Source organism: Chrysochloris asiatica, unplaced genomic scaffold (genome assembly GCF_000296735.1).
Source record: "Chrysochloris asiatica unplaced genomic scaffold, ChrAsi1.0 scaffold00166, whole genome shotgun sequence".
Classification (NCBI taxonomy): Eukaryota; Metazoa; Chordata; class Mammalia; order Afrosoricida; family Chrysochloridae; genus Chrysochloris; species Chrysochloris asiatica.
Genome location: NW_006408684.1, coordinates 355169 through 382415, shown reverse-complemented (window position 1 = coordinate 382415; position 27247 = coordinate 355169). Strand labels below are relative to the sequence as shown.

The 27247-nt window shown below is 37.9% G+C and overlaps 1 protein-coding gene across 1 annotated transcript in view; it reads left to right on the top strand.

Moving 5' to 3' along the window:
- DNAJB6 (DnaJ (Hsp40) homolog, subfamily B, member 6) overlaps window positions 1-26989 on the top strand; it is a 52971-nt gene extending 25982 nt beyond the window's left edge. The window contains exons 5-8 of the mRNA XM_006871288.1: window positions 741-872; window positions 3834-3975; window positions 4441-4511; window positions 26676-26989. Coding sequence (XP_006871350.1) covers window positions 741-872; window positions 3834-3975; window positions 4441-4511; window positions 26676-26989 — 659 coding nt within the window. The remainder of the gene's footprint in view (window positions 1-740; window positions 873-3833; window positions 3976-4440; window positions 4512-26675) is intronic.
- The last annotated feature ends 258 nt before the right edge of the window (window positions 26990-27247 follow it).

Here is a 27247-nt window from a genome sequence, read left to right as displayed (position 1 = left end):
TTCCTCCATCTTACCTGTCATCGAAACTCATTGCAGTATGGCAATGGCTCTGTCTTAGGTTGCCGAGGTTCCACGTGATCCTTACCCGTCTTTGGCCACACGTCCAGCATAAACAGCCACCATCTGGAGGAGACTGGGTGGGGATGATGTTTATTTTTGTGTCAGTAATTTTCTGTTGACATAAGCACAATAATATGTAACAGAAAATTAAAAGGAATCATCAAAATTCTTGACCCAAATTCACCAGTTGTTTGCATTTTGTCCTATATGCTTTACCATTCTCTAGGTATTTCTTCATATATGTATGTATGTTAAAATAGTCTATTTTTTGTGTATTTATTGCTGAGCTACTTTGGAGGAGGCAGTGCAGGCTCAGTGAAATTTGACTGAGTTCATACTGCCTCGACTCCTCCCACAGTATCAACAGGAATAGTGTCTAACATAACATGATGTTAAAGATTATATTTTTAAAATCATGTGATCCAAAATTTTACATTGTTGTATATGTATTGTCTTAAAAGTCTGGTTGTGTATTGTATAATGCATTCTAGCTTTCTGTAGTTAAACTTGTAAGTAAAGCAGTTTGGGGAGGTGGGCTTTGTAACTTACTAGAAAGGTTTTTATCCCAAATGGAATAGTATGTTGCAAGGCATGAATCAATTTTTTTCTCTTTTCAGATATCTCATGAAAGAAACAAACATAAAAAAGATTTTACAGTACACATTTTTGCTTGCTTTCAGAAAATCCATTTGATGATTTTTTTGGGAATCGCAGAGGCCCCCGTGGGAGTCGAAACCGAGGTGCAGGATCCTTTTTGTCTGCCTTCAGTGGGTTTCCATCTTTTGGAGGTGGATTTCCTTCTTTTGATACAGGTACTATATCCCTAGTTTGACTTTCTGTGTCTATAAACAAAAATCAGTTCTTAAAAAACTTTCGTTTTAATTAGAGAAGATTTGAAATACGATTTTTCTTTTAGTAGATTTGTCAGCATTGTTTTGCATATCGCAAGTATGTGATTAATAAACTACATTTTTTCCTCAGCTGCCAAAGAATTTTACACTTACAAACCCACTTTTAATCTTACTATTTAGGAGCTCTGGTAGCGTAGTGGTTATGTGTCGGGCTGCTAATCTCAAGGTCAGTAGTTTAAAACTTCCAGTGGTTCCATGGAAGAAAGACGAGGCTTTCTGCTCTTGTGAAGATTTATAGCCTCGGAAACTTTATACAGGGCCGCTATGAGTCGGAACTGACTCCCATGGCACATAACTACCACCACCAATCTTACATTAAAAGTCAAAATTGAATTATTTTGTTAAAAGTGGTAATGGGCTTTGCAGGTAAATAAGTGCAGAAATACCCACTTAGATAATTTCAGTAAATGTGCCTTTGTGGTTAAAAAATATGTATATATGTGAAGGCACACATGTTATTTGGGAAGGGCAGTGTAGTAGTACAACACAGCTTGAAGGAATCAGAGGTTGGGCTTTAAGCTGTTTGAACTGCAAGGTTGGCGGTTCAAGCTCACCAGCTGCTCTTTGGAAACCCTATACAGGGTTGCTATGGGTCAGAATCGACTCGATGGCACTTGACAACAACAACAAGCTAATCTCTGAGTGTTGGTTTTTCTCAAGTCGATTCTGACTCATAGTGACACTTGTAGGGCTAGAGTAGAAGTTTTTCATTGGGTTGAGACTGTAAATCTTTATGAAAGCAGACAGCAGCCTCATCTTCTTTTGTGGAGTAACTGGTGAGTTTGAACTGGGGATCCGTGATTTTTTTTTTTTTCCCATCCCACTCACTGCCTAGTGATTTGTAATTATTAGTAATTGCTCTACCACACACACAGTTGTTTATGGTTAATTTATGTAAAAGCAGTTTATAAACTGGGATAACATGTATACATCATGATATAATTGTTTGTTTTACCTGAAGAATTAGAACCTTTATCTGCTACCTCTATTTTATAGGAAGCCAATATACTTCTTTCTTTGCTGGATGAGTTTTTTCTGATGATCTCATTTTTAGTTTTAAGTCTCTGTGGTGAGAATTGGCCATGCTTGTTATACGCTCTGCTCTTTTTGTAATACAGTTCCAGTTTTGCTTCCTTTCTAATATTGTGCACATATCTAATATTTAGCCATATTGCCTGCCCATAAGGTTGGACTTTAATAAGAGAGCAATCTTTATATACTGTCCTTGAACAAATTCTTACATGAGATACCAGTCTTATGCTAATCACAGGCTAAGGGAGAGTAACTGAACTTGGATAGTAAAAATATCTGGAACACAGTATTTCGTTTATGAAATGACTGACTGATAAGTGGGTTAGTAGAGTGTGTAAAGGGAAAGTGGTCCCTACCCTCAAAGTTTGTAACTATTGTGTGAGCCCAGGCCCACTTTAGATTTGTACTATTCAGTACAGTAGCCACTAGCTGCATGTAGCTTCTGAGCGCTTGAAGTGTGTGTGGTCAGTCCAAATTGAAATGCGTTATACATATAAAATTATGTTAGATCAAATGGTTTGAGCTCAACTATTAACTCTAGTATGATGCTGTTATGATAAGCACTGTACTGCAAGGTCCGCATGTGGTTCAAACCTACCAGCTGCTCCTCAGTAACCTTATACAGGGTTGCTGTGAGTCAGAATAGAGTTGATGGCACTTAATGGCAACAATACCAATTAACCGTAAAGGTTGGTAGTTCAAACCCATCCAGCTGTGCTATGAAAGAAGGATCTGGTGATCTGCTTCTATAAAGATCATAGCCAAGAAAACTGTGGAGCTATTCTATTGTGTAACACAAGGGGTCAGAATCCACTTGACAGCGATGGGTTTGGTTCTTGTTAATGTTATATTTGCAAACTATGTGCTGGATTTTGAAGATTTGGTATGAAAATGTGACATCCCAGTTTTTTATGTTACATGTTGAAATTACATTACTTTAGATAATGGATTAAAGTAAAATGCCATATTAAAGTTAACTGTGCTCTTTTTATGTTTCTTAATGAGGCAATTAAAAATGTATAATTCTAAAATTATATATTTGGTCCAACAGTAAATGCAAATTTCTATTAACAGTTGTATTTCTTTTGTACATCACTGGTTATAAACAGTGTGTGAGCCCAGGTAATTGTATCATGCTTATAGTATATTAGATATTTGTTTTATAGGTAGGTATTTGGGGGGTAGGACAAGTAAGTATTAACTACTTTTTATAGCCACCCTGTCTTAAAACATAAGAGATGGGCTAAATTTAGTGAGAAATGGTGATAATAATGACTCTTGTAGATTATAATCCTTTGTGGTCACTGTGCAAGGAAAAGGTTACTAGAAGTTGGATATGCCATTATATGAAGGTGAAGTCACTCTGTTTCTGTAAGATCAAGACACATATTGCCATATTGCTTCACTTGTAATGCATGGTGCCAAGTAGATTATCCATAAGTAAAGGGCAAATCTTTTGCATGTTGGGAAGGCCAGCAAGTTCCAAAAAGCACTAATAGTAAAGGAGAAAGAGAGCATGAAGCGGGGGGATATGATATGTATGACTCAATAAATAGCTGGTTCTCTTTGATTCCCGCAGACTTCACATTTAATGAGTCAAAGGAAAGTATGTCAGTCTTCCTTTCCCTTGGGTACTGTGGCAGTTCAACTTGCATACTGACTCATACGTACTTTTGATCCATTTGTTTATGGCTTTTGTTACTCATTGGTTATACACACATCTTTCTTTTATTGGATGACCTAAATTTTGAAACTTGGTGTTGATTTTGGCATTAAATTAGTATTTGGTATATTGGTTTCTAATCATCTTTCTATTCTGTTTCCCTATAGGATTTACTGCATTTAGTTCACTGGATCATGGGGGTATTACTTCATTCTCATCAACATCATTTGGTGGTAGTGGAATGGGCAACTTCAAATCGATATCAACTTCTACTAAAACAGTTAATGGCAGAAAAATCATTACAAAGAGGTACAGTGGTATTAAGTATCTGTTTTAAAATAAGTATTTGTTTGATGCCACAGTGACTTCCCATCATGAGAATCTTTTATTGAATGTGTGAATTAGATAGCTACAACTTTTGCTTAATATTGTTTAATAGAAGTAATCTTTACTCACATTCATATATAATGCGCAAGAAGATTTCCTGACATTGCTAGAATGGTTAATAGAGTTTTTCAAAACAATACTTTTGTTGAATAATAGTATCTCGCCGTGTAGTCTTCAGCTGCATAGAATTTGCGGCAAAACTTTTTTCTGATGATATAAATCTATTTTTAAGAAAGAAACAGTTGACTTGTTTTGGTTTTCAGTCTGAAAGTTAGTTATTTCATGTTTGTGTATTGTAGATATGTCCTTTTGAAAGAGCAGATATATTCACAGATATGTTTGTTTGTTTAAAAAAAAAAAAGTTTTAAAATAAATTTTATCCTGCAGAATTGTTGAGAATGGTCAAGAAAGAATAGAAGTTGAAGAAAATGGCCAGTTAAAGTCCTTAACAATAAATGGTAAGGAGCAGCCGCTACGCTTGGATAACAAGTAATTCAACGCACGCATTTAACAGAAATGTTAAACTATTACAAGCACCATTTGAGGATTAACAGGAACATTTTTTTGAAGATTTCAAACGAACTCTACTTTCAGTATAACTGTCCCTAACCTAAAGTATTTATAAACAGCTCATCGGAGCATCTATTTGTCATAGACTTTTGAGTTTATTGTTGGGACCACATTAATAGGACCATTTTTTTTTTTTTTTTTTGTCTTTAAAATTGTTGTAAATGTATGTATGCACTTTGCGTTTTTATTAAACTTAATCCAAGGTGAACCGTGATTCTTGAGTAGAGCTAGGAGAAAATTGTACACTAACACCAGCATGGTCTTGCTTTTTTCATTCTGTCTGAAATGTGAGCCAAGTCGTTTCAGTCTGCTGTGAAGTTAACATTGCCAGAATGAATCTTCGACAAAAATAATTTGTTTTTGTTTTTTTGTTTTTGTTTTGTTTTTCAGTATTGAGTAGTGGAAGATTTAATAATTTAATGGTAATACATTTCTGGTTTAATATAAAAATTAAGGATGTTTTCTAGTTGTGCATGAATGCTGGCAATTTAGCAAGTTTTGAAAATTGTTTAAATATGTAATGTTAAGCTTAGGTTTTAAAAGTAAAGCTGGTGAACTGGGTCTTTGTCATTTGCTTAAAAAATAATAAATGCTAAAGTGTTTGGTGCATTCTTTCATGAATGGGATTTGTAGCCTTCTTGTGTCTGTGTATGATTTTTGTGCCTGAGGTTCCAGTGCCACTTTATTAGCATTTCACTATCCATAAGTGAATGCAGAACTTAATTTACATGTAGACATTTAATTTAGTGTATTTTGACAGTGTTTGAGATTTTTCCCTATTGATGTTACTAAGTGACTTAGCAAATTTATGAAATCTCTGATTATGATAACATTATATATGAGGGTTGGGGTAGAAACAGTTTATTAAAAGTATATCCTAGTTTCTTAGGGTGTGTTTTACTCGATGTAATTTCATTTAAGGAAAGTAGAGCGTGGTAAAGTCTTGGTGTGATTTAGATGTTGGCAAAAATAAAGGTATGCTTTTTGTTTTTCATTCTATAAAATCTACCTGATACTAGAATTCTAGCTTAAAAGCCTATTAAACTAGACTTCAGTTACATTTAAACTACACTAATCTGCTTTATTGTTTTGAAATATGCAGTTTGATAAGCTCCTAGCCAAATAGGAAATTCCTATGGTTATCCCTGAAAAACAGATTTCTGTCAACTCAGATTAATTTGAAAGACTGTGGGAATTGGTGGTGGTAGTAATGTCTTTAAAGAACATGTATTATTAAGACATTTTAGAAACTGAAAATAAGCAGAAGCTATTTTAAGAAATCTCATAGGAGCTTTAAAAAACAAAACAAAACAGCAAAGGTGAATGTATTTGAGGACAATTGAAACAACAGTGAATGATTTCTTAAATAATCTTGTACTTATGAGTAACATCACCAGCTCCATGATGTTAATCCATGATGAAACAAATATATTTATCATTTACATTTTTCAAAGTCACCTTTTTATTCTGCTCTTTTATTAAGAAAGAAAGTTAATTTTATTACATTATTAATAGGGTGTAAAGGAGCTCTGGTAGCATAGTGGTTACGAATCGGGCTGTGAACCGCAAGGTCAGCAGTTTGAAACTACCAGCTGTTCCTCAGGAGAAAGATGAGGCGTTCTGCTCCCGTAAAGATTTACAGCCTCGGAAACCCTGTACAGGGTCGCTATGGGTCGGAACCGACTCCACGGCACTTAACAACAACATTGGTAAGTATTTTTGAGTCAGTGCTAATTCGTGGAGATCCTGTATAGAGTTTCTGAGGAACAGCTAGTGGGTTTGAACTGCCAACCTTAGGTTTAGATTTAGTAGTAGTATTAAACTTATTGATAGTCTGTTAATTGAATCAGAAACACACTTCTAGCTAATGATGTTAAGGGTCCCTGCTTGTATAGTGATGAAATAGTGCTTAGTTGCTAACCTGAAAGGTTGGTGTTTCCAAGTCTAATCTGGTACCGTAGTGGTTACGAATCGGGCTGTGAACCACAAGGTCAGCAGTTCGAAACTACCAGCTGTTCCACAGGAGAAAGATGAGGCTTTCTGCTCCCGTAAAGATTATAGCCTCGGAAACCGTATGCAGGGTCTCTCTAAGTCGGAATCGATTCCACGGCACATGACATCAACAATCTTTACAGAAGCAGACTACTGTGTCTTTCTCCTGCAGTGGGTTTGAACTACTGGCCTTTCAGTTAGCAGCCAAACACTATCTGGATTCCTTCCCTGAAACTTTAGGGGTTGCTTTATGTTGTAATACCAGCATTCTAGTAAGAAAATGAGTGATGTCCTCTACTGTGTCTTCCAGCAAGGAATTCATGGCCTGTTGTAGAGTCCACACAGTCATTCACAGATGAACTAAGATAATGTAGTTAGTAACACTGAAAAACATGAAGTGCTATATGAAATGGGATTGAGGAAAAGACCCCTTAAGGTACAGAGAACGGAATCTTTGCCTTCTGTTAGAGTGCGGGACTGAATCCCCAGTCTAGCATCTGTGCTGGTAACTGATAACAGTATACCCAGGGAATGACTGGGGACACAGAAGTTGAGCTGTTAGTTTGAGATATTGTTGCTAAGTGCTGTTGAGTCAGTTCCAACTCATAGTGATCCTGTATAGGGTTTCTGAGGAGCAGCTGGTGGGTTTGAACAGCTGACCTTGTAGTTTGACAGTGTAGTGCTGATCCTACACACCAGGAAATTTAATGCAATGAACAAACCCTGATAAAGTAGCGGATTACAAGCTGGGCTGCTAACCTCAGGGCAAACAATTACAATACTAGTTGCTCTTCAGGAGAAAGATGAAGCGTTCTGTTCTGTTAAAGATTCACAGCCTTAGAAACCCATATACAGGGTCTCTATGAGTCACAACCAACTTGAAATATGATTTCTCTGGGTAGTGGTTAACATAGGTGTTTGTTAAGCCTATACACCTATAAAATCCCATTTTGTAATAGTTTGTTAATCCTTTGTTGCTTTGAAGTTATTGTTTTGTTATTTATGATGTCTTTATAGTGTGTGTGTGTGTGTGTGTGTGTGTGTGTGTGTGAGTGTATACTTCCTGTGGTTTCAATGATGGGTCTTTTCCACACTGGAATATTTCCCCATATTTGCTTTTTATTTTCCTTGTTTTCTCTGCTTGCGCCTTTATCTGGAATGTTTATATGTGTTAAATATCTATCTTTATTCCAGATTTCCTGCCATCGTCTACTGAATTTCTGTTAGATATACATCTAGTTTTGGAGTCTTGTGTTCTTTATGTTTTGCTTTATTTCTACACAAGGAACGTACTATTCATTACACTACTTATGTAAAAGCTCTGTTTTTAACTTCTTGACTATTCTTACATTTATATTTTCAAATTAAATGCTCATTCAATCAGTAACTTCAGATTAATATGTTAGTTGTGGGTAAAATTGAAATTGTAGGAACAGTGGTGGTATTGGTATCTTTGCTTTAAAAAAAATTTTTTTTTTTTCTTATGTGCATGTAAAATCAGTACTATCTCCATGTAGATATTACATTTCTTAAAGGTGTTGCTAGTTGAAGCTGGAATTTTTCTAAGTATGTTTCTTAGTGGTCATTATTGAGAATCAGTTGGAAACTCAGTAAGCCTTCAAAAAATACTTTTGTGTCTCTAGTCACTATAAGCCTTGGGATGCTCTGATATTTGTCGGGGCAAGGATACTGTACTTGTTAAAACTAGAAAACTCTATACCTTTCCCTATTTTTTCTCTTTTTTTTTAAAATCTAATTATTATTAGTATCAAGCACCTTTTCTTTATTCCATAGTAGGCTGGTTTTAGTATTGTGCTTTGTGATTATGCTCTTGGTTTCGTTGATTAGTTACTGTGTTGAGGACTGAAAAAAAAATCTCTCATAGTTTTTTTTTTTATCAGAAATACTTGCTAAAATGTATTCATGGACTTTCAGTGACTCCTTCATATAATACTGTCAGTGTTTTCATTCTTGTCTTTTTATGTAAAGAAAAAAAGTTTCATGCTTTTTAACTTAAAATTTTCTTAGGAATTTATATTTGTTCACAGTGAGGTGTAAGGCTCCTTGGGATGTTTTGGTATTTTGTTGTTGTTAAGTGCCATCCAGTTGGTTCCGACCCATAGCGACCCTGTATAGGGTTTCCGAGGAGTAGCTGGTGAGCTTGAACCGCTGAGCTTTCAGTTCAAATGAATTTGCAGTCGGAGACATTAACTCACAGCACCACACCAGGAATCCTAATTTGGTGCTGTAAGATAAGCACTGGACTCACTGGACTGGTAACCACAAGTTTGAAAGTTCAAACCCAGCAGCCACTCCTTGGAAGCCCTAAACGGGGTTGCTATGAATCAATCAGAAATGTCTCAGTGGCACTTAGCAATAACAGTTACTGCAAGTCTTTTGGGAAATATTTCATGTTTTTCTGTTCCCAAGATGAGATTCAATTGCTTTGTGTGGTTAACTGTGTCATTTTATTTTCTTCTCATACCATACTTTTGTTCATTTTTATGCAGGTTCTTTTCAAGTGTTCACCTGTTTTATTAGCCCTGCTTGAAGAGCTATTTACCAAGCCTGTTAATGGATGTGTATGACTTACCTTAAGTTCGTATTCATTTTGTCTTTTGGTTAGTTGCACTTACAGATTTTTATTCATAAATATTTGTTGTTGGTCAGCTCCATTGAGTCGGTTCTGACTCATAGTAACCCTAAGATTATTATCATTATTTTTTTTAATTAAAAAAAACAGTAAGTTTTATCTTGTGTATTATCCTTGTTTGTTTTTTTCTGTTTCCCTAACTATAATAATTTAATGATTAAAATTTTTAAATCTACCTAGAATTTTTGTCTGATGCTTAAGGATAATGACTTCATCCTTTTCCCTCTATGAAACACGACTTCTCATATTTGTATAAATTTTTTCTCTTGAGGTTTTTGTTTTTTTGTTTTGATGGGGGTGGATTTTTTGGGGATTGCCTATAAACCACGAAGTCCTGGTGTGGCACTGTGGATTAATGCGCTAGACGGCAAAGTCAGTTTGAACTGCAAGGTTGGTGGTTCAAGCTTCCCAGTCGCTCCTTGGAAACCCTCTACAGAGTCAGAGTCTCTCTGGGTTGGAACCGACTGGACAGCACTTAACAACAGCAACATAGTAACAGGAGCTCTAGTGGTGCTATAGGTTGTGCATTGAACCACACGGTTGACAGTTCAACCCACCAGCTGCTGCTTGAAAGATGTATAGCCTCAGGGTTGTTAAGAGTTGAAACTGACTCCAAAGCAGAGTTTGGTTTGGTTCTAGTGACTAAGGGTGCATGCATGGTGTCAATGGTTGATGCATTTAACTGCTAACACTAAGTTTGGAAGTTTGAGTCCACCTAGAAGCACCTCAGAAGAAAGACACGTGCTTCCCCCAAATTGGCCATTGAAAACCCTAAGGAGCACAGTTCTACTTAGACAAACATGGGATTGCCATGTGTCATTTTGACTGGACAATAACTTTTATAGTGAATAAATTTAAGGTCTGATGCTATTTAGTTACGTTAAAGGAGGGAGGAACAAAATAGCTTGGCCTTTAAATCTTAACGGAAAGAGCTTTACTTTAATGATGTAAATTTTAAAACTTACAGAAGGTAACTGTCTAGTTGTGTGTCTTTCCAATAATTAGGAAACACAGGAGTCCTGGCGTGCTGCTGTGGGTTCATGTGTGTTAGACTGTAAGGTTGGTGGTTCAAGCTCATCATCTGCTCCTCGGAATCCCTATCCATGGTCCCTATGAGATGGAACTGACTCGATTACACTTAACTAAAAAAACAAGGAAATTAGAATGCTAAAATGTATTGGCAATATTTTTTGGCGTCATCTTTATACTTCAAGAACACCACTTCAGTACTATTTAGTATTAGTAAATATAAACTAGTTGGTCATCTTGTTAGTTTTGACTCTTGGCAACCTCATGAGTGTGAGATAGAACTGCAAGCCAGAGGATTTTCACAACTGTGACCTTTTTGGAAGCAGATTTGACTTGTAGAATTACCCTTGGCATCCTCTTTTCTCTTGCCCCCTCAGGTTTTTGTTTTGTTTTGTTTTTATGGAGAGAATTTCATAGGGACTTCATTTAGGTGAGTAATCTACAACACTGTTTTCTGTATGGGTTTAGAAGTTTAGCCTTGAGCTGCTGAACTCATACTCTCCTCATTGATGAGTTGAAGGAGAGACTTGTTGCACTTAGTGTGATTCAATCCCTTCTTGATATAAGGACATTGTTGGGTGGGTGTGTCCTGTGTACTTTTGTGTTATTTTGTTTAAAATAATTATATACCTTGCTTTGTTTAAATATGCACTTTTAAAATGTGTGTATGTGTGTGTGGCATTGTGGGTTAATGCACTGAACTGCAAGGTTGGTGGTTCAAGAAATCCTGTACAGAAGCTTTATATAAGGTCCCTATGAATTGGAACCAACTTGATGGCACTTAACAACAACAACAACAATATACATATTAATTTAAAAGATGGGAGTATCCTGGGAGTCGTGCTGTAGGATAACCACTGAACTGCTAACCACAAGGTCAGCAGTTCAAACTCAGCAGCTGTTCCTTGTAAACCCTATTACAGGGTCACTATGAGTTCATATGTTTACCTATGCTTTATTGACTACGCAAAGGCTTTCGATTGTGTGGATCATGACAAGCTATGGACAACATTGCAAAGTATGAGTATTCCAGAACACTTAATTGTACTTCTGAGGAGTCTGTACCTGGACCAAGAATCAGTTTTTTGAACAGAGCATGGGAACACTGAATATTTTAAAATTAAGAAAAGTGTGCGACAAGGTTATGTTCTTTCACCATACATATTCAACCTGTATGCTGAGCAAATAATACGAGAAACTGGGTTCTATGAAGAAAAACGTGACATCAGGGTACAACCTTGCTTGCTGAAAGTGAAGAGGACTTGAAACATTTACTGATGAAGATCAAAGTGCACAGCCTTCAGTATGGATTATGTCTCAATATACAGAAAACAGAAATCCTCACCACTGGACCAATAACATTCCTATCAATGGAGAAAAGACTGAAGTTGTCAAGGAGTTCATTCTTCTTAGATCAACTGTCAACATTCACGGAAGCAGCAGTCAAGAGATCAGATGATGTATTGCATTAGGCAAATCTGCTGCACAAGAACTTTTTAAAGTGTTGAAGAGCAAAGATGTCAGCTTGAGGACTAAGGTGACCCAAGCCATGGTATTTTCAATAACCTCATCCGGATGCGAAAGCTGGACAGTGAATAAGGAAGATCCTAGAAAAGAATTGATGCCTTTGAATTGTGGTGTTGAAGGAGAATACTGAAAGTGCCATGGACTGCCAAAAGAACCAATAGATCTGTTTTGGAAGAAGTGCAGCCAAGATGTGCATCTTGGAGGCCAAGATGGCTAAACTTTGTCTCTCATACTTGGGATATATTGTCAGGAGGGAACAGTCGCTGGAGAAGGATACCATGCTTGAGGACTAAGTGTGGCAGCGGTAGTGAGGTTGGCCCAGGATCGATTGGACATTGTTTTGTTCTGCTGTGCATGGGGTCGCTATGAGTCAGTTCCAACTCGATGGCTCCTGACAGCAACAACATGAGTTGATAAAGATTTGACAATACACAACAACAACAAATAAGACTTGAAGAACTTTGAGAAGAAACTAGGGCTACTTGCTAGTAAACTTTTAATGTAAAACGGGCTGTGTGTCTTTAGAAAAATCAGATTTTAGGTATATGTCATCCTAGAAAAATATTATGTTTTATAGACTTATTTCAATTTATTAATTTTGGCAACCGCTGTCCAATTTTATAAAAGTAATGATTCAGGCATACACCGTTAAACTATTGTATCACTGAAAACTAACAAAAGAAAGCTGTTGTTAAGTGTCTTCGAGTCAGTTCCAACTCCGAATGACCCTGTATAGGGCTTTGGGAGGAGTGACTGGTGAATTTGAACTGCTGACCTTGAGGTTCAAACCACTTTATGGTCCATTGCATTATCCATAGTGCCACAGCAGGACCAAGAAAGTAGAGAAGATACTGATTTATTATTTAGGGTTTTCTCTGTTTTAAGGCAAACAGGATTCCATTTATGAGGACTTAAAGTGGTTTTTGCTCTTTGTCTGCAACAAAACATGTACACACATCTCACACTCTCTTACCATTTTCTAAGTGGATTCTGTTCTTCCTGAGGCCAGTGTTTCAGCTAAAGGGATGTGTGGCACCTGAGTCGTGTTCCAGAATTAGCTTATAGTAAAATAAGGAACAGCATGAACTAAAGGCTTTCATGTGGCTTTGAGTTGAGATAGATTGGAGAATGAACTAAACTAGGGGTAGTCAGCCAGTTCTGCCTAGAATTGGTTCCTGTAAACCCAGCATCCTACATTTTATATCTTCTGCTTTCTGAGTTTTTTTCTGGGTGCCAACAGCTATTGTAGTATCTTACTATGTTAGGGTACTAGAATAGAGTTTCATGTATAACCTGAGGCCATCACTTAATCCTTTCTGAAAGTGTTGGAACCTTTTTTTCCAGAACATATTACTGTTAAAGTGCCTGGGTTTCACGACTCATAGCGGCCCTGGGTTTCAAAGAATGCTTGATGGGTTTGAACTGCCGACCTTGGTGGTTAGCTGTCCAGTGCTTATCTTACAAGACCACACCAGGACTGTATATATTATTAGTTCCTAGTAAATAAAAGTAAAAGAGAGCAGACCACTTCTGGGGAAAAGATTCTGAGAACTTAACTTCTGAGACCTCAGAAAAATAAGTGTTTTTTGTTTTGTTTTGTTTTGTTTTGTTTTGAGAAATAAACTTAATTCATACCAACTTAAATCGCCTTCTATGAATAAGAAAATGAAGGGCTGTATTGATTCTAATTTTCTTTGATTTTTATCTTATAAATGCAAACCCAACCAAATTCTCCCCAATCTTAGATTGTAATAATAGCAGATAGTGCTATGTTCCAGAAACCATCACATTTATAGTTAAAACAATCTTATTGAATAAATAACTCTTGTTCCCTTAATATTCAGATGAGGATACTGCATAGTTGATTTTATAGAATCCATTATGGCTGGCTCCACAGTTCATGCTCTTAATCCCAGGGTGCTATAACTGCATATATTTTGCCTGATGAGACTGGTACCTAAAACTAGCCACATGCTTCATGAAATAACCTGCAAAGAAGTAACTGTAGCTGAGTGTTTATCAAAAAGTTGCTAAGCTGCACTGTTATTGGTAATAGAACATTTGACCTAAGCCACAATGAACATTAGATGTTTTAATTGTTGTTGTTGTTGTTATGTGCCATCGAGTCGGTTCCGACCCATAGCGACCCTGTATAGGGTTTCCGAGGGTGTAAATCTTTACAGGAGTAGAAAGCCTCATCTTTCTCCCGTGGAGCAGCTGGTAGTTTCGAACCGCTGACCTTAAGGTTCACAGCCCGATTCGTAACCACTACGCTACCAGAGCTCCTTAGATGTTTTAATTAGTGACAGTTAATGTACCTAGCCCCTTGCAACTTGCTAAAAAGACAGTGACCCAGTCCTACTCTCCAGGCAGTCAAAGGGTAAGAAAAAGAGGTTGTTAATGTGCCGTCAAGTCGGTTCCGACCCATAGCAAACCCTGCATAGGGTTTCCAAGGAGCAACTGGTGAGCTTGAACCACCGACCTTGTAGTTCAAATGGCTTTGCAGTCTGGCACATTAACTCAAAGCGCCACACCAGGACTCCTTGGCACATATTAGGCACTAAATATTTGAATGAATGAATCTTTTCATGGGCCAGAGATGTATTCTGGGATGTTTGAGTAATCTCAGATTGTGTTAGTGGTATTCATGATTTGAATAACTATGGGATTAACGCCCCTACCAAAAAAAGAAATTAGTAACAGCCTCATCCTCTTGAATTGTGCATATTTGGGTAAAGTAATTCTGTTTTTTATCTATGGAAGTTTGTTTTCATTTACATATTATCAGCCAGACTCCTACACTATATTCGGACTCTATTTGGGGAAAGAACTAAAGCATTAGATATGAGGGTTATTCGCATGTAACAGCTGCTGGTACATTCCTTTAATAGCTTCTAGATGATTTCAGTGTATTTTGGCTCAGGGGGGATACTGGCAGATCTTGTTTTTATTTTTAAGATTTATTTAACTTGCCGTTACATGCAGATGTTCTCTAGTATATTTAGTTTCCCAAATGGAAAAAACAAAAAAGGCTTAAACTGTTGTAACCAACCTAAACTTGAGTAGTATAGGTTGGAAGGTCTTTTATACACTGAAAGAATGTAGTGGAAGTTATACCAATATAAATTCGTCTCAAGTTAATAGAATGAAAAGTCACTATGGCTTTTGTTGTTGTTATGTGGAGTCAGTTTCGACTCATAGCGACCCTGCACAGGGTTTCCGAGACTCTAAATCTTTACGGGAGCAGAAAGCCTCAACTTTCTCCTGTGAAACAGCTGGTAGTTTCAAACTGCTGACCATGCGATTAGCAGCTCTATTCGTAAACATTATGCTACCAGAGTTTTTAGATATATGTATAATTAACATGTATTGCTTTTACAATACAGAAATTATACAATTAGTGGCAAATTTCCAAAAATAGGAATGGCTAAGTGAGGTACTAGAATACCATGGCAAGTTTGGAAGAGGCTATAGTAAGAAACAAATTATGGTTGGCTTTCAGAAAGTGAATTCTGAGTGACGTTGGGTTATGGGAGGGTGAGGCTGGAGTGGCAAGAGATGTTTTGTTTTTAATTAGAGATATTTTAGGGTATACCATTAGGAACCTTACGCATTTGTGAGACATTTACTTGCTGCTTTTAAAAGGACATTTGTTAGTTCTCTGTTGAGAAGTTAGGAAATGGAATTCTTCGAGAGAAATTTTGCACCAAGAAAAATGGAGTGTATGGCTAGAACAGTTCCTGAATTTGCAGCAATGTGTGCGTATTGTAGTTTATCAAGTGCTGTTGATGCTGGTCCAACTTGACTGTAGATTTGAACCATCAACCTGTGTCTAGTAGTCCACTGCTTAGCTTACAGTGCCATACCAGGAAACCTTAATGTTTGTATTTTGTTGTTGTAAGTCACTTGTAACTCACAGCGACATAAAGCATTTCCAAGGAGCTGCTGAGGTGTTAAAACACCAACCTTGTGGTGAACAGTCCAGTGCTGATACTTCAGCACACCAGGAAGCCATAGAGATATCTATGTACTCATCAACATGATTCTGTTATCAGATGGTGATGGGAGAGACTTCCTATGAGTCATAACCGACTCCAACTCTTAACATGGGACAGCACTTAACAGCAACAATCTATTCAAACAGTGTAGGTATTGTGGCCTTGAGGCAATTTATCGTTCTTTAAAGCAGTTGTATATCATCTTTAGGGAGCCCTCCCCACCTAATGAGTAGGTATTGAATAAATGGCACTTTCTAAGTACCTGATTTTAAAGTATTTTATCCAAGCGTATATGGACTTATATTTTAATTGAGGTTTTCAAAGTTCTTGTTTCAAAAATGTGTGTAGTACTCTTTTCTACTTCCCAGAAAACTCTTTGTAAAAGTGAGAGCATTACACATACTGCCTATTGCAAGATAGTAATAAAATGGCTTTTTGTTTTTCAGTTTCACTGTGAGGTAAGTTTAAGTAATAGAAAATTCTGGGAAAGAACCAAACATTACTTCCTTTAGGATTAATATTGTAATCGACGTATTTGTTGTTTACCATTGTGAACTATAAAACAGACCTGCCAATAGTAACTGTTGAATGGTTGAGGGAAGAGCTTTCATGTGGTGGTGACTAAATGCTGTGGAGCCAGTTCCGACACATAGTGACCCTGTACATGGTTTCCGAGGCTGTAAATACTTATGGGAGCAGAAAGCCTCATCCTTCTCCCATGGAATGGCTGATAGTTTCATACTGCTGATCTTGAGGTTAGCAGCTCATCTTGTAACCACTGTACTACCAGAGCTCCTTTACTTTTATATAGCCATTACTTAATTTTTCAGATGGCTCTTTACCTTCTCAGAGGCCCAGGGCCAGCCAGGACTTCAGCATTCTGAACCTCTCAACACCACTGCTTAATACAGGTTGCAGTTGTGTTAATCGAAGGGTTAAATTGAAATTTAAAGACAGATTATAAAGTTGACTGTGGGTGTCTGGAGAGAAAAAAAAAAAAAAAGATGTGGTTGTGATACTGAGTTGAGTTGTCATGTTTTGGTAAATTTTCCTGGAGCCATTTCTAAGCTTTTCCTCTGGGCACCCTTTGCCATCTTTGTTTTTAAGGTCCATAGTAATTTCTGTTAACTGATCTAGTAGTATATCTCATCGTTTTTTAAATGTAAAATAGGATCTTTGTTCCAAAGGTGTTGAACTTACCACATGCATGTCCTCTTGTTAGCATTTTTTTAGATGACAACCATATTGAACATTATGGGATTTTGCATATTCATCTAAGTGCCTTCAGTCAGTTCTGACTCTCAAGTGACCCTTGTATAAGGTTTCCAAGAAACTGCTGGTGAATTTGAACTGTTGATTTTGCAATTCAAACCAACTTCGCAGCCCTTTGTTGATCCTCCAGCAGCATACCAGGACTGTTTTTTTGAGGGTCTCAGATCTAATTCTTCAAATGAATATTTAACTTTATTTAGATGAAATGTCAATTGGGGCATGAAACAGTTCTTTTAATTTAGTAAGTCATACGTAAGCAATCATGATCATTAAAAATCTGCAGAATGGCTTAGGAACTTACCAAAGGTCATGCCAGGTATATGGTGACAGATCTACAGATAGAACTGAAACCCTCAAACCCCTGGTCCAGTACTGGTTTCTTTTGTGTGGTGCTATTAACAAGAATTTCGAATTTTTGGAAGTTAAAGATTGATAAAAAATGAGGTAAGGTAAAACTGATTATTGATTGTGAGTCCAGTTCCTGCTGCATCAACATGACTTTGAAACAAAAGTTTGATGCAATTTAAGTTATTTTCATAGCATGTTAAGAAATGTATAGTTAGGGTCCTGTTCCTTTTATAATACATATGATTCACCCTACACATAACTTTTTCCCTCTTAGTATATAGATTGTTATTTTGATACTAAGTATTCAAAGAATTATTTCTTTAATCTTGTTACAGCACAGATATACTGTAAATTGTGTAAGTCTTGCTTTTATACAATTTATGTTTAATAGGGAATTAAAACATCTTAATTAACCAGTTTCTACAGTTAATATGGAAGAAGCTCCGGTAGCGTAGTGGTTATGAATTGGGCTGTGAACCTTAAAGGTCAGCAATTTGAAACTGCCAGCTGTTCAAAGATGAGGCTTTCTGCTCCCATAAAGATTTACAGCCTGGGAAACCCTGTACAGGGTCGCTATGAGTCGGTTCCAACTCGAGGGCACATAACCACCACCATCATAGATAATATGGAGTCTTGGTGTGACGTTGTGAATTAATGCGCTAGACTGCAATGTCAGTTTGAACCTCAGGATTGACATTTCAAGGTCACCAGCCGTTCCTTGGAAACCCTATACAGTGTCTCTGTGTTGGAACTGACTCATGAGCACTTAACAACAACAGTTGTTCATACAGCACATTTGTGAGGATGAAATTATTGTTCATGTTTTGAAAGATTAACTCTGTCATTCCATTCACTTCCATATGGTTTTCCCTTCGTTTGTCCAGAAATGAAGCGTGGGCGTCTCTTTCCCTGCGGTAACAAATGACCCATCTATTCTTTTCTGTCCCAGACAGATTAGTGACCAGTCAGCTCCTGGTTTCTGTGAAACGTAACTGCCATTTTCCAGATAGATTCTCCTACATAAGAGTTTCCACTACAAACCTCTCTTTTTTTACATGTTGTTCTTGTTACGTGCTGTGGAGTCGGTTCCGACCCATAGCAACCCTGTACAGAGTTTCCGAGGCTGTAAATTTTTATGGGAGCAGAAAGCTTCATCTTTCTCCTGCGGAACAGCTGGTAGTTTATACAGCCTCAGAAACCCTATGGTGGTGTGCTGTGGAGTCGGTTCTGACTCATAGCGACCCTGTACAGGGTTTCCGAGGCTGTAAATCTTTACGGGAGCAGAAAGCCTCATTTTTTTCCCATGGAACAGCTGGTAGTTTCAAACTGCTGCCCTTAAGGTTAGCAGTCTAGTTCATAACCACTATGCCAACAGAGTTCCAAGGTCATTATGTGTTGGAATAGACTTGGCGGGCACTTAACATAACAGCCTCATATTTGCTTTGCAATTGTGGGCTATACTTAAGGATTCCTTGGGGTTGCTGTTAAATGCCATCGAGTCGATTCCGACCCATAGCGACCCTGTATAGAGTTTCTGAGGAGCTTGAACCGCCGACCCTGTCAGCAATTCTTTTTTAATGGGACTTTTATTATTTTAAACTGCTAAAATATATATAAAATCCTGTTAGCTGGACTTTGTTCTCATTTTAAACATCAGGAAAGTGAAAGCTTAAATTGGAGTCTCACTGCTGAATGTTGTTGGGCAGTGTGGTTCCACAGTACAGTTATCTCTAATCATTATTGCCAGCCTGTGGCACACAGGCAGTATTAGTGTTACCATTGGTGGTGCTGTGAGGTTGCAGTCTTCTCAATTCTTGATACTGCCTACATTTGATATTTCTTGTTCAGTTTTGCGTCACTTATATGCCCTCTATCTTACTGTTGTTAAATTGTTAGTGCTGTTGAGTTGGTTCCTACTCATAGCGACCCTGTATAGGGTTTCCAAGGAGCAACTGGAGGGTTTGAATTACAAACCTTGTGGTTTGCAGTCCAGTGCTGATCATACAATGCCACACCAAGAGTTAAGAGTTGTTTAAAATTGCTTGTAACATAGGCCTGTTTCCCTTGATGACAGTGTTTGGTGCACTTTTAATTTCTGAAGAAAATCACTCAATGATACTTGGCATCTAAACCAGCTGTTATTGTTAAGTAAATAGCATGTGTTTCAAAGTAGAGAATAGCAAACTCTTCAGAAGCACCACCATTTCCCTGTTGTGTATATAACAATCTATCCATGACCTTCTAATGCCATGGCCTCTTTTAGAGCATTGGGTAGTGGTAGGCCAGACACCAGGTTTTAGAGTCATGGAGACTGATGTTCTTGTGTTCATTAGTCCACTGTGCTGATTGATTCCAAACATCTTTAGTTTTCATCACTATTTTTTCTTCTGCACATGAAGAGACCAGTAGTTGCACTATGGATAGCCACTCATGAGCTTTTCAGATCCTAGTTGCTACTCACCAAAATAGGATGTGTAGAACATTGTCTTGTGGACTGTGTTTTAGCATAATGTTTACATTCCAAACTTCAGTCTGTGTTGCTGAAAGCTAGGGTAGGACAGAGACAAGTGAGCAGAAGAATATATTTAATATTCTCAGTGACTATAGTTTCTAAGCTTAAAAGACGCCATTTGCATTTACAAAAGCAGGAATTAGTGATTTTTTTTGCCTATATATTTTTAGAAGGCATAGTCTAATGCTTATTTGCTTAAATATTAAACAGTACAGGTTATTGTATTGTATATAACAGCTAGCTTATATACTTGTATTTTTATGATTTTGAGTCCTTAACACAAGAGAACCATCTAAATCCTAAGAACTTAACCATAAATCTGTCTAGTTCATGAAGCAGATGCATTTAGGTCATCAGCAGACATGCCATGCATGGCCTGCAGATGATACAAAGCACGAAGTGTCTAGGATTCCTGCCACATTGGAAGCCATGAGGGTAAAAATAGATGGTGTGGCGTGTTGGGGGAAATTGTAAAATGGAGAGGGATGTATATGAAATTTGCATAAATGAAAGCAAGATATTTGAGATTAGTATTGTTTTTCTGAGCTCCATTGAGCCCTAAGATCATTTTTGCAATTTGAAGTGTTTCTGTGGGAAACCTTGAGAAACACAGTAAGTTCTTTGAGACCAGTTTTGCACAGAAGACTCATTCCAGGCTTCGTGGAAGGAATGTCTCAGTTGTGTCAAATCCTAGGCTAGCAGGCAGAGTGTCTCTTTGCTAGTGTATTCTTACATGTCCTTTGAGATTTATCTCCTTTTATAAGCAGCCCCAGCTGCTTTACCCATGATTTAGAAGAGAATATGGCAGGATAAAAGTTTATCTGTCTAATAACAATCCCAACTTGCTCTCCGTGGAGACTACAAAATTACTGTGTTATTCCTTGTCCTATATGAGGGGGCTCAAAATGTCAGTGGAAAAATTAGGTTGCTGTTTAATTCTATTTTTTTTTACTGACTTTCTGAAACCCTCATGTCTCTGTTCCGTCTCTGTGGCTTTGACTTTGCCTCACTCCCTGGCTGAGCCTCAGGGTGGAGCCATTTAGATCTGCCCTAATGAGGGATTCCTGGTGTGGTGCTGTCGGATCAGCTCTGTGCGGGGAACCTCAGGTTAGCAGTTTTAGCACACTAGTTGCTCCTTGGAAACCCTATACAGGGTCACTAGGAATAAGAACGGACTCAGTGGTACTTAGCAACAGCTGTGCGTAAAGCACTGGTGCATAGCTTGGGTGCACATTGCAGCCACTGATGACTAACTTATCTCCATGCCAGGCTACATCCTAAACCAATTAGAATTTGCAGTGGGATCCAGGTCATCAGTATTTCTAAAATCTCCTAGGTGATTCTAATGTCCAGCCATGATTAAGGACCAACAGGCTAGTTAGTGTTTTGAGATGTCACTTGGATCCAGGGGCAGACATCTGTAGGCTAGGAAACATTGTTAAGAAAAAGAAAGGTTATTATTTGTCTTTAGGTGTAACACCATTTTCTTCTTATTTCTCTGTTCAAAAGTTGTAGGAGGTAGTTTGATTCATACACACTTTCAGCAAGTGAGAATTTAGGAGCAGCGGGCCTTCAGTGCTCTTGGAATTGTGAGAGAATGGAGTCAGTCTCCCCGCGTCTAAGGAGGCAAAGCTGCTACAGCAGGGTCCTGAGCACTTCCAGTGACTGCACTTATGGTAGTTATCCTTCTTAAATGATTGTATTCCTTTCTTCAGACATGATTTAAAAAAAAAACAAAAATTATCTTCAGTAGTACATTTATGTAGCCAACAGCTAGCTTATCAGTTTTGGGAATTGTAGCCCCCTCTATGAATAACTAATCAATACCTAGTAGAAATCTGTTGTACATTTAGTCCATCCAAAATGATTGCATTAATGAAGGGATGTGGAGTGATTATTTCTAGTGAGAATTTTGGATAAGGAAATGATTTAATCTTTGGTTCTCATTTTCCACCTTTCTGTCTTTTCCATGAATCACCTTTCATGGTACTTCACAAGCTGTAAAGTTATATGAGGAAATTTGTAGGACTTGATTGTCCTTGAATTAAAATGCTCATTTTTAAAACATGGGAATTGGCTTTGGGTAAGAAATAGCGAGTGCAAAGGAACTCATAACGACTTGATGGTAATGCTGGGTTAGGGTCGCAACGTTGTATAGGGATCACTACTACTGTTGTTAAATATTGTCAAATCGGTTCCAACCCATAGCGACCCTATATAGGGTTTCCGAGGAGCAGCTTGAACCGCTGGCCTTGCAGTTCAAATGACTTTGCAGTCTGGTGTATTAACCCACAGTGGCACATTATACTAGTCCTCCTTAAACATATCTGCTTGGGTAAGTAAGATACAGTCATATGGGACAGATAGGAGCTAATTTATGTGTGACTTAACCACTTGTTTCAAAACTGGTTTACAGTGGAGACTAGAGAAAGCACTAACTCATGCTAAAATCACTTGAGAATTCCTGCTGTAGTGAAATGGGAGTGGAGAGGAAGGAATTCTGGCTTTCCAGAGGTGAGACTTGAACATTGAATAGGATTTGCATAGGGTAAGAGGATGGGGGGAAGAAAACCTTCTTTATAAGAGAAGTGATAAAGGTAAGCTTTCAGAGACTTACTAAGCTTTCCCATTTAGCATTAATAGGAAAGGAATAGGTGAGTTGGGGCTTGAATGACAGTAAAAACTGCAGGAATACTTAATGATAGTATGTTCTTAATCGCTGGATGATCTAACTAGCTTTTTCCCCTTAAAGACAAGGTTTGCACATTGCTCCATGGTTACTATGAATTCTAAAAGTAAGTAATCTCTCTAGTCATTTGCATATCTTGTTAATGCCAAATGTATTAAGAGACACCGTGCACCTGAGCCCAAAACAGATCTCTCTCTGGTTTGGGGAGAGACCAAAAAGTTACCTGTAAACATTGTACATTTGATGTCTTTGTAAACACAACACTTGTAAAAACCTTTATATTTCTGTACATTGTACACATGGGACAATAAATAGCTTAGTAAATGGAACCTGTGATGATAGAAACCATTTCCAAAGCCTCACTTTTCCTATCCAGATTATGGCTTGCCTAGCCCCAGATCGACCCTGTCAAACTCTGAGATGCAAGAAACTTAGGAAACTTTTGCATATTGGTATTGTTTTAACTTGTAAGCTAGCTCCACTAAAAACCAATAATAGAGAAGAAACAATGACAGTTTTCTCATACACTGGAAATGTGGAGAACAAAACCCTGCGATGATCTATTCAGACCAGTTTTATTCTTGAAGTGGGGGAGGTAAGTCTCATTTGTAATTGCAGCTGTACATGCAGAATTATGAATAACAAATAGTTGGAAATTGAGTTTCCCAGAAGAATGAGCTGGGAATAAACCACCTCCACTATAAATGAATGAATGATAGGGAAAGACTTGGTTTGCTTGAAACATGTGACGCTTCATGGCTGCTAGTGAGGTAAGTGCAATAAGGTAAAGAGGGCTGGCGCCACCTCTTCAGTAATCCTCACAACCCCACTTAAAGTTTAGAAGGGCATCACTGTTCATAAAATCAAAATGGACTTTAAAGTATTGATTCTTGGTATTCTGTGTGCTTTAAGCCCCTCCCAGTACCCCCCCTGCCACTAACCCCCACCCCCACCCCCCAGTTAAATCTGGTTAAATGCTATGCTGTACTTGGAGTGTTTTTTGTTTTTTTTTTTAATTGCATCAAATAATCAGGCACTTATTGTAAGGTGCAGGGAAGTCGACTTAGTATACCTACCAAGTTTTGAACCCAAGGAATCTGAACATTTTGAGTCCATGTTCTGCAATACCTGCTTTTATTTACATAGGATCCACTTTCTTTTTTTCCTTCCAAGGTGGCAAGAAGCTGATCAAATGCCTTGGGTAATGTTTAATGCTAAAAGTGTTTCTCCTTGGTTTCTGGGGTGACTGTTTGCCAACCATAGGGTGCCTAGTGACGGGGCTGTGACTCATCACCGGGGGGAACACATGAATCAAAGGATACAGCCAGGTGAGCACACAGAAACCTCATGGCCAGCACTCTCCTCCTACTCTCTTCCCACCTTTCAGTTTCCATGTATACTTCTGAAGTACAATCCCAAACGGTCACTTTTAAGAATCAGCGATATAACGGTAAATTTGCATTCACTGCAGATTCCACGCCCTCAGAGGACTCCGTAGTTGGGCACATACTAACATTTTGTTCACCATAATGCTGGATATTGCATTGCACAGAAGCCCCCGGTGAGATGAAACTACCCTTCTAATTTCTGTGTCAACTTTTGACTTGGAAATTGAATCTACCCCAGGCAATCTTTTTGGTCTTCCTTTAATTATTTCCCTCCTGCTATTCAGAAGTACTCTACATCTATTCAGAAGCCCTGTACGTATGTGTTTTTGATGCCTATACTCATACCTGTGACATCCTTGATTTTTTTGTTTTGTTTATTCAACAAAGAATTGTAAGGGTCTTAAAAATCACCTAAAACTTAAGTCCATGAGTGAAGTACTTAACCCAAGACCAAAAAGACTACTGGATCTAAAGTGCTTCAGTTTCCTCTCAGCTCAGTAATTAGATTTGATACTGAGAAAAATGCAGTGCATTACTGTTGTCAGTGCAGTGTGCCTTGTTGGGACTTTTCAAGGGGTCTATGAGGATTTGTGGGTATGGAATGTTAAAAACTGTGTTTGAAAGTTGTGACATCTATGAATGTCATGTGTGTTGGGTTACCGGTCACTTTCTCCCAACTTGTATGATCTGCTTGCACTGCTGAAAATAGTTTGTAGTTATTTTGTTAAAATGGCTACAGAAATGACATCCCATTTTTATGCTCATTAGGGCAGGAAAACATGATCTAAAAGATGAAAATTTGAGACCTGTTAATTTGTTGAGTATTTTCATTGGTACAGTGTCTGAATTCCAGAAAAACAGTTGAACACACTTATTGACCATCTGTACTTAGTGCTGTGATTCAGAAGTGTTAAAGAAACTTAAACTCTTCTAGTTAATTTGAGACTCACTTTGGAAAACCTAACCCTTAAAATACCTAATTTGTAAGAACTGTAAGCCCCAGGATACAAGGGGGCTTCAAAAAGTTTGTGGAAAAATTCATTATCTTTGTCATTTTTGCACAAACTTTTTGAAGTCCCCTCCTATGTGTTCTACCGATTCTTCGTATTTCTTAAAAATGAATTTCTGTACTTTGTGTGACTGAGTGAGATTCTCTATAGGAAGGCCAGTGGCCAGTGTTGCTATTTGAGCTCACTAGTTGAGCTGTGGCCCAAGAAGATTTTCCATTTGAGGACCAATCCTTGCAAGTCAAAAAGTTACTACAATTAATGAGATGTAGTTTAATGGTAAAGCTGTAGTTGAAACTAGCCTCCTAGGGTACCTGCCATTTATATATTACCAGTGCTGTACAAATAACCATAATTTAAAATTTTACTTAAGCTATACTCATTTCTTTGTTCATTTTATTTCAGGAGTCTTTAAATGAGCAAATGCTTCTTTGTAATGATTGGGGGAAAGTGGGAAGGAAAGGAGAGCAGCCAGTAAGTGGGGAGCAACTTTGTATTGTGCAAGAGTAAGAATGCTGTTTCCTGCCTCAGTTTACACTTGAAAGGTGACTTTCCAGATCTCTTAAAGGCACAGAATTTTAAGCATTAGGAGAAACAGTTGGTTATTTAAAACATACTTGACAAATGCTCATTTAGAAGATAAACAGGCTTAATTATTAAGAGGTACAAAGAATTCTACCCTTTTTGGTTTTGCTGTGCACATCAGATGGATAGTTTTAGAATTTTGGAATTGGAGTTTTAGCAGTGCTTTTTTTCCTTCTCCACGATGTAACAACCAATCAGACATTCATAGAATCAAAGTTGAAATCACTCAATTATTATCATTTGTTTTCTTATTCCTACTATCCACTCAATCTGCAAAACTTTTTTCTATTTTTCAAAAGATTCTTGGAAATGGAAATTTAGTATCAAGTACAAATGTATTAGTCAGGCATCCGTGACACTATAGATGACAAGTGCATCACACTACTTGACTCAGCTGAGAGTACAGCTGCTAGGCATGAGTTATTAGGTACTATAATTTGATGGGCCAGCTGGGTAGACACAGATCTTGCCCTAGTTATATTTCTAATAGGGCACCACCTCTGTTAAAACATTTTTTTAATATTTTGTGGTGAGAGAATACCTTATGTGCCACTGAATTTGCACAGACTGTAGAATTACAGCTGCATGAAAATCAACCCACTGACTGGATCCAATGCCTTTTCTTTCCAGGATGATACTGTTTGATTTTTACAATGAATTTATCAACATTGTCAGGCTCTGACAATGGTTATGACTGTATATAGTCACTCTAGGAAAAGATACGTTCATTGGACTGTCAAAAACCATTAGTAGGCCATAGTGGTGGGGTTGGTGAACAGAAATACATTGGGTTTTCATATAACTTGTTTCTCTTTTCCTTCTCCTGGAAGGCTAAGTACAGGTCCCAGTAGTGCACTTGGTGAATTGAGATCTTTCTTTTCTCCTCCTCCAGAAATGTAGCTATAGTAGATGGTGGTGATCATCCAGGAATGTGTCAATCACCCTTTAGCTTCAGAACCAAAGAAGTAGAAGTTCCGTTGCTTTTCAGTGGAGTGACAGTAGTTTCCCAAAGTGCCAGGCTCACATTCCCCTCTTAAATTGTATGCTTTCAGGTATAGCAGATGAAGACGCCTTTGCCGAAGAATGCAGGCGAAGAGGACAGAATGCCCTCCCTTCCCAATCAACCAATGTCCGCTCCCTGAAGTCTCACAGACCTGCTGCTTTACCCAAACATGGATCTTACTATATTTGTGAAGAGGATGACGAGCAAGACAGACCCCAGGTCTCCAGCAGCTGGGATGCCTCCGTTTTTTCAACAGGTGTGCAAAGGGAAACTAATGTGAAGCAAACCAAAACTGATGCTTCGCGTAATTCACAAGGAAAAAGAGGAGAGAAAACATCCCTGTGCTGTTGTGTTGTGACCTGAACTGGGTGAGATCGGGGAGGGGAGGTTATTAGGGAAAGAGCAGGTGAAAGGCCAGTTAGAACCGAAGACTGGGCAGGAAGTTTGTGTGCTCCTTGCTCACCTCCCCAGAATTCCATCAAGTAATCTTTAACCTCAGTGACTAAAAACTTCCCTCATAATTAAAATGGGGTCACAGTCCTCTTTGTGTATGAAGTATATTGTTGTCTTGAGCAAAGGTGCTGTTTTTATCTTAAAGCGCCCCCAGGTACTGCCTTTTAT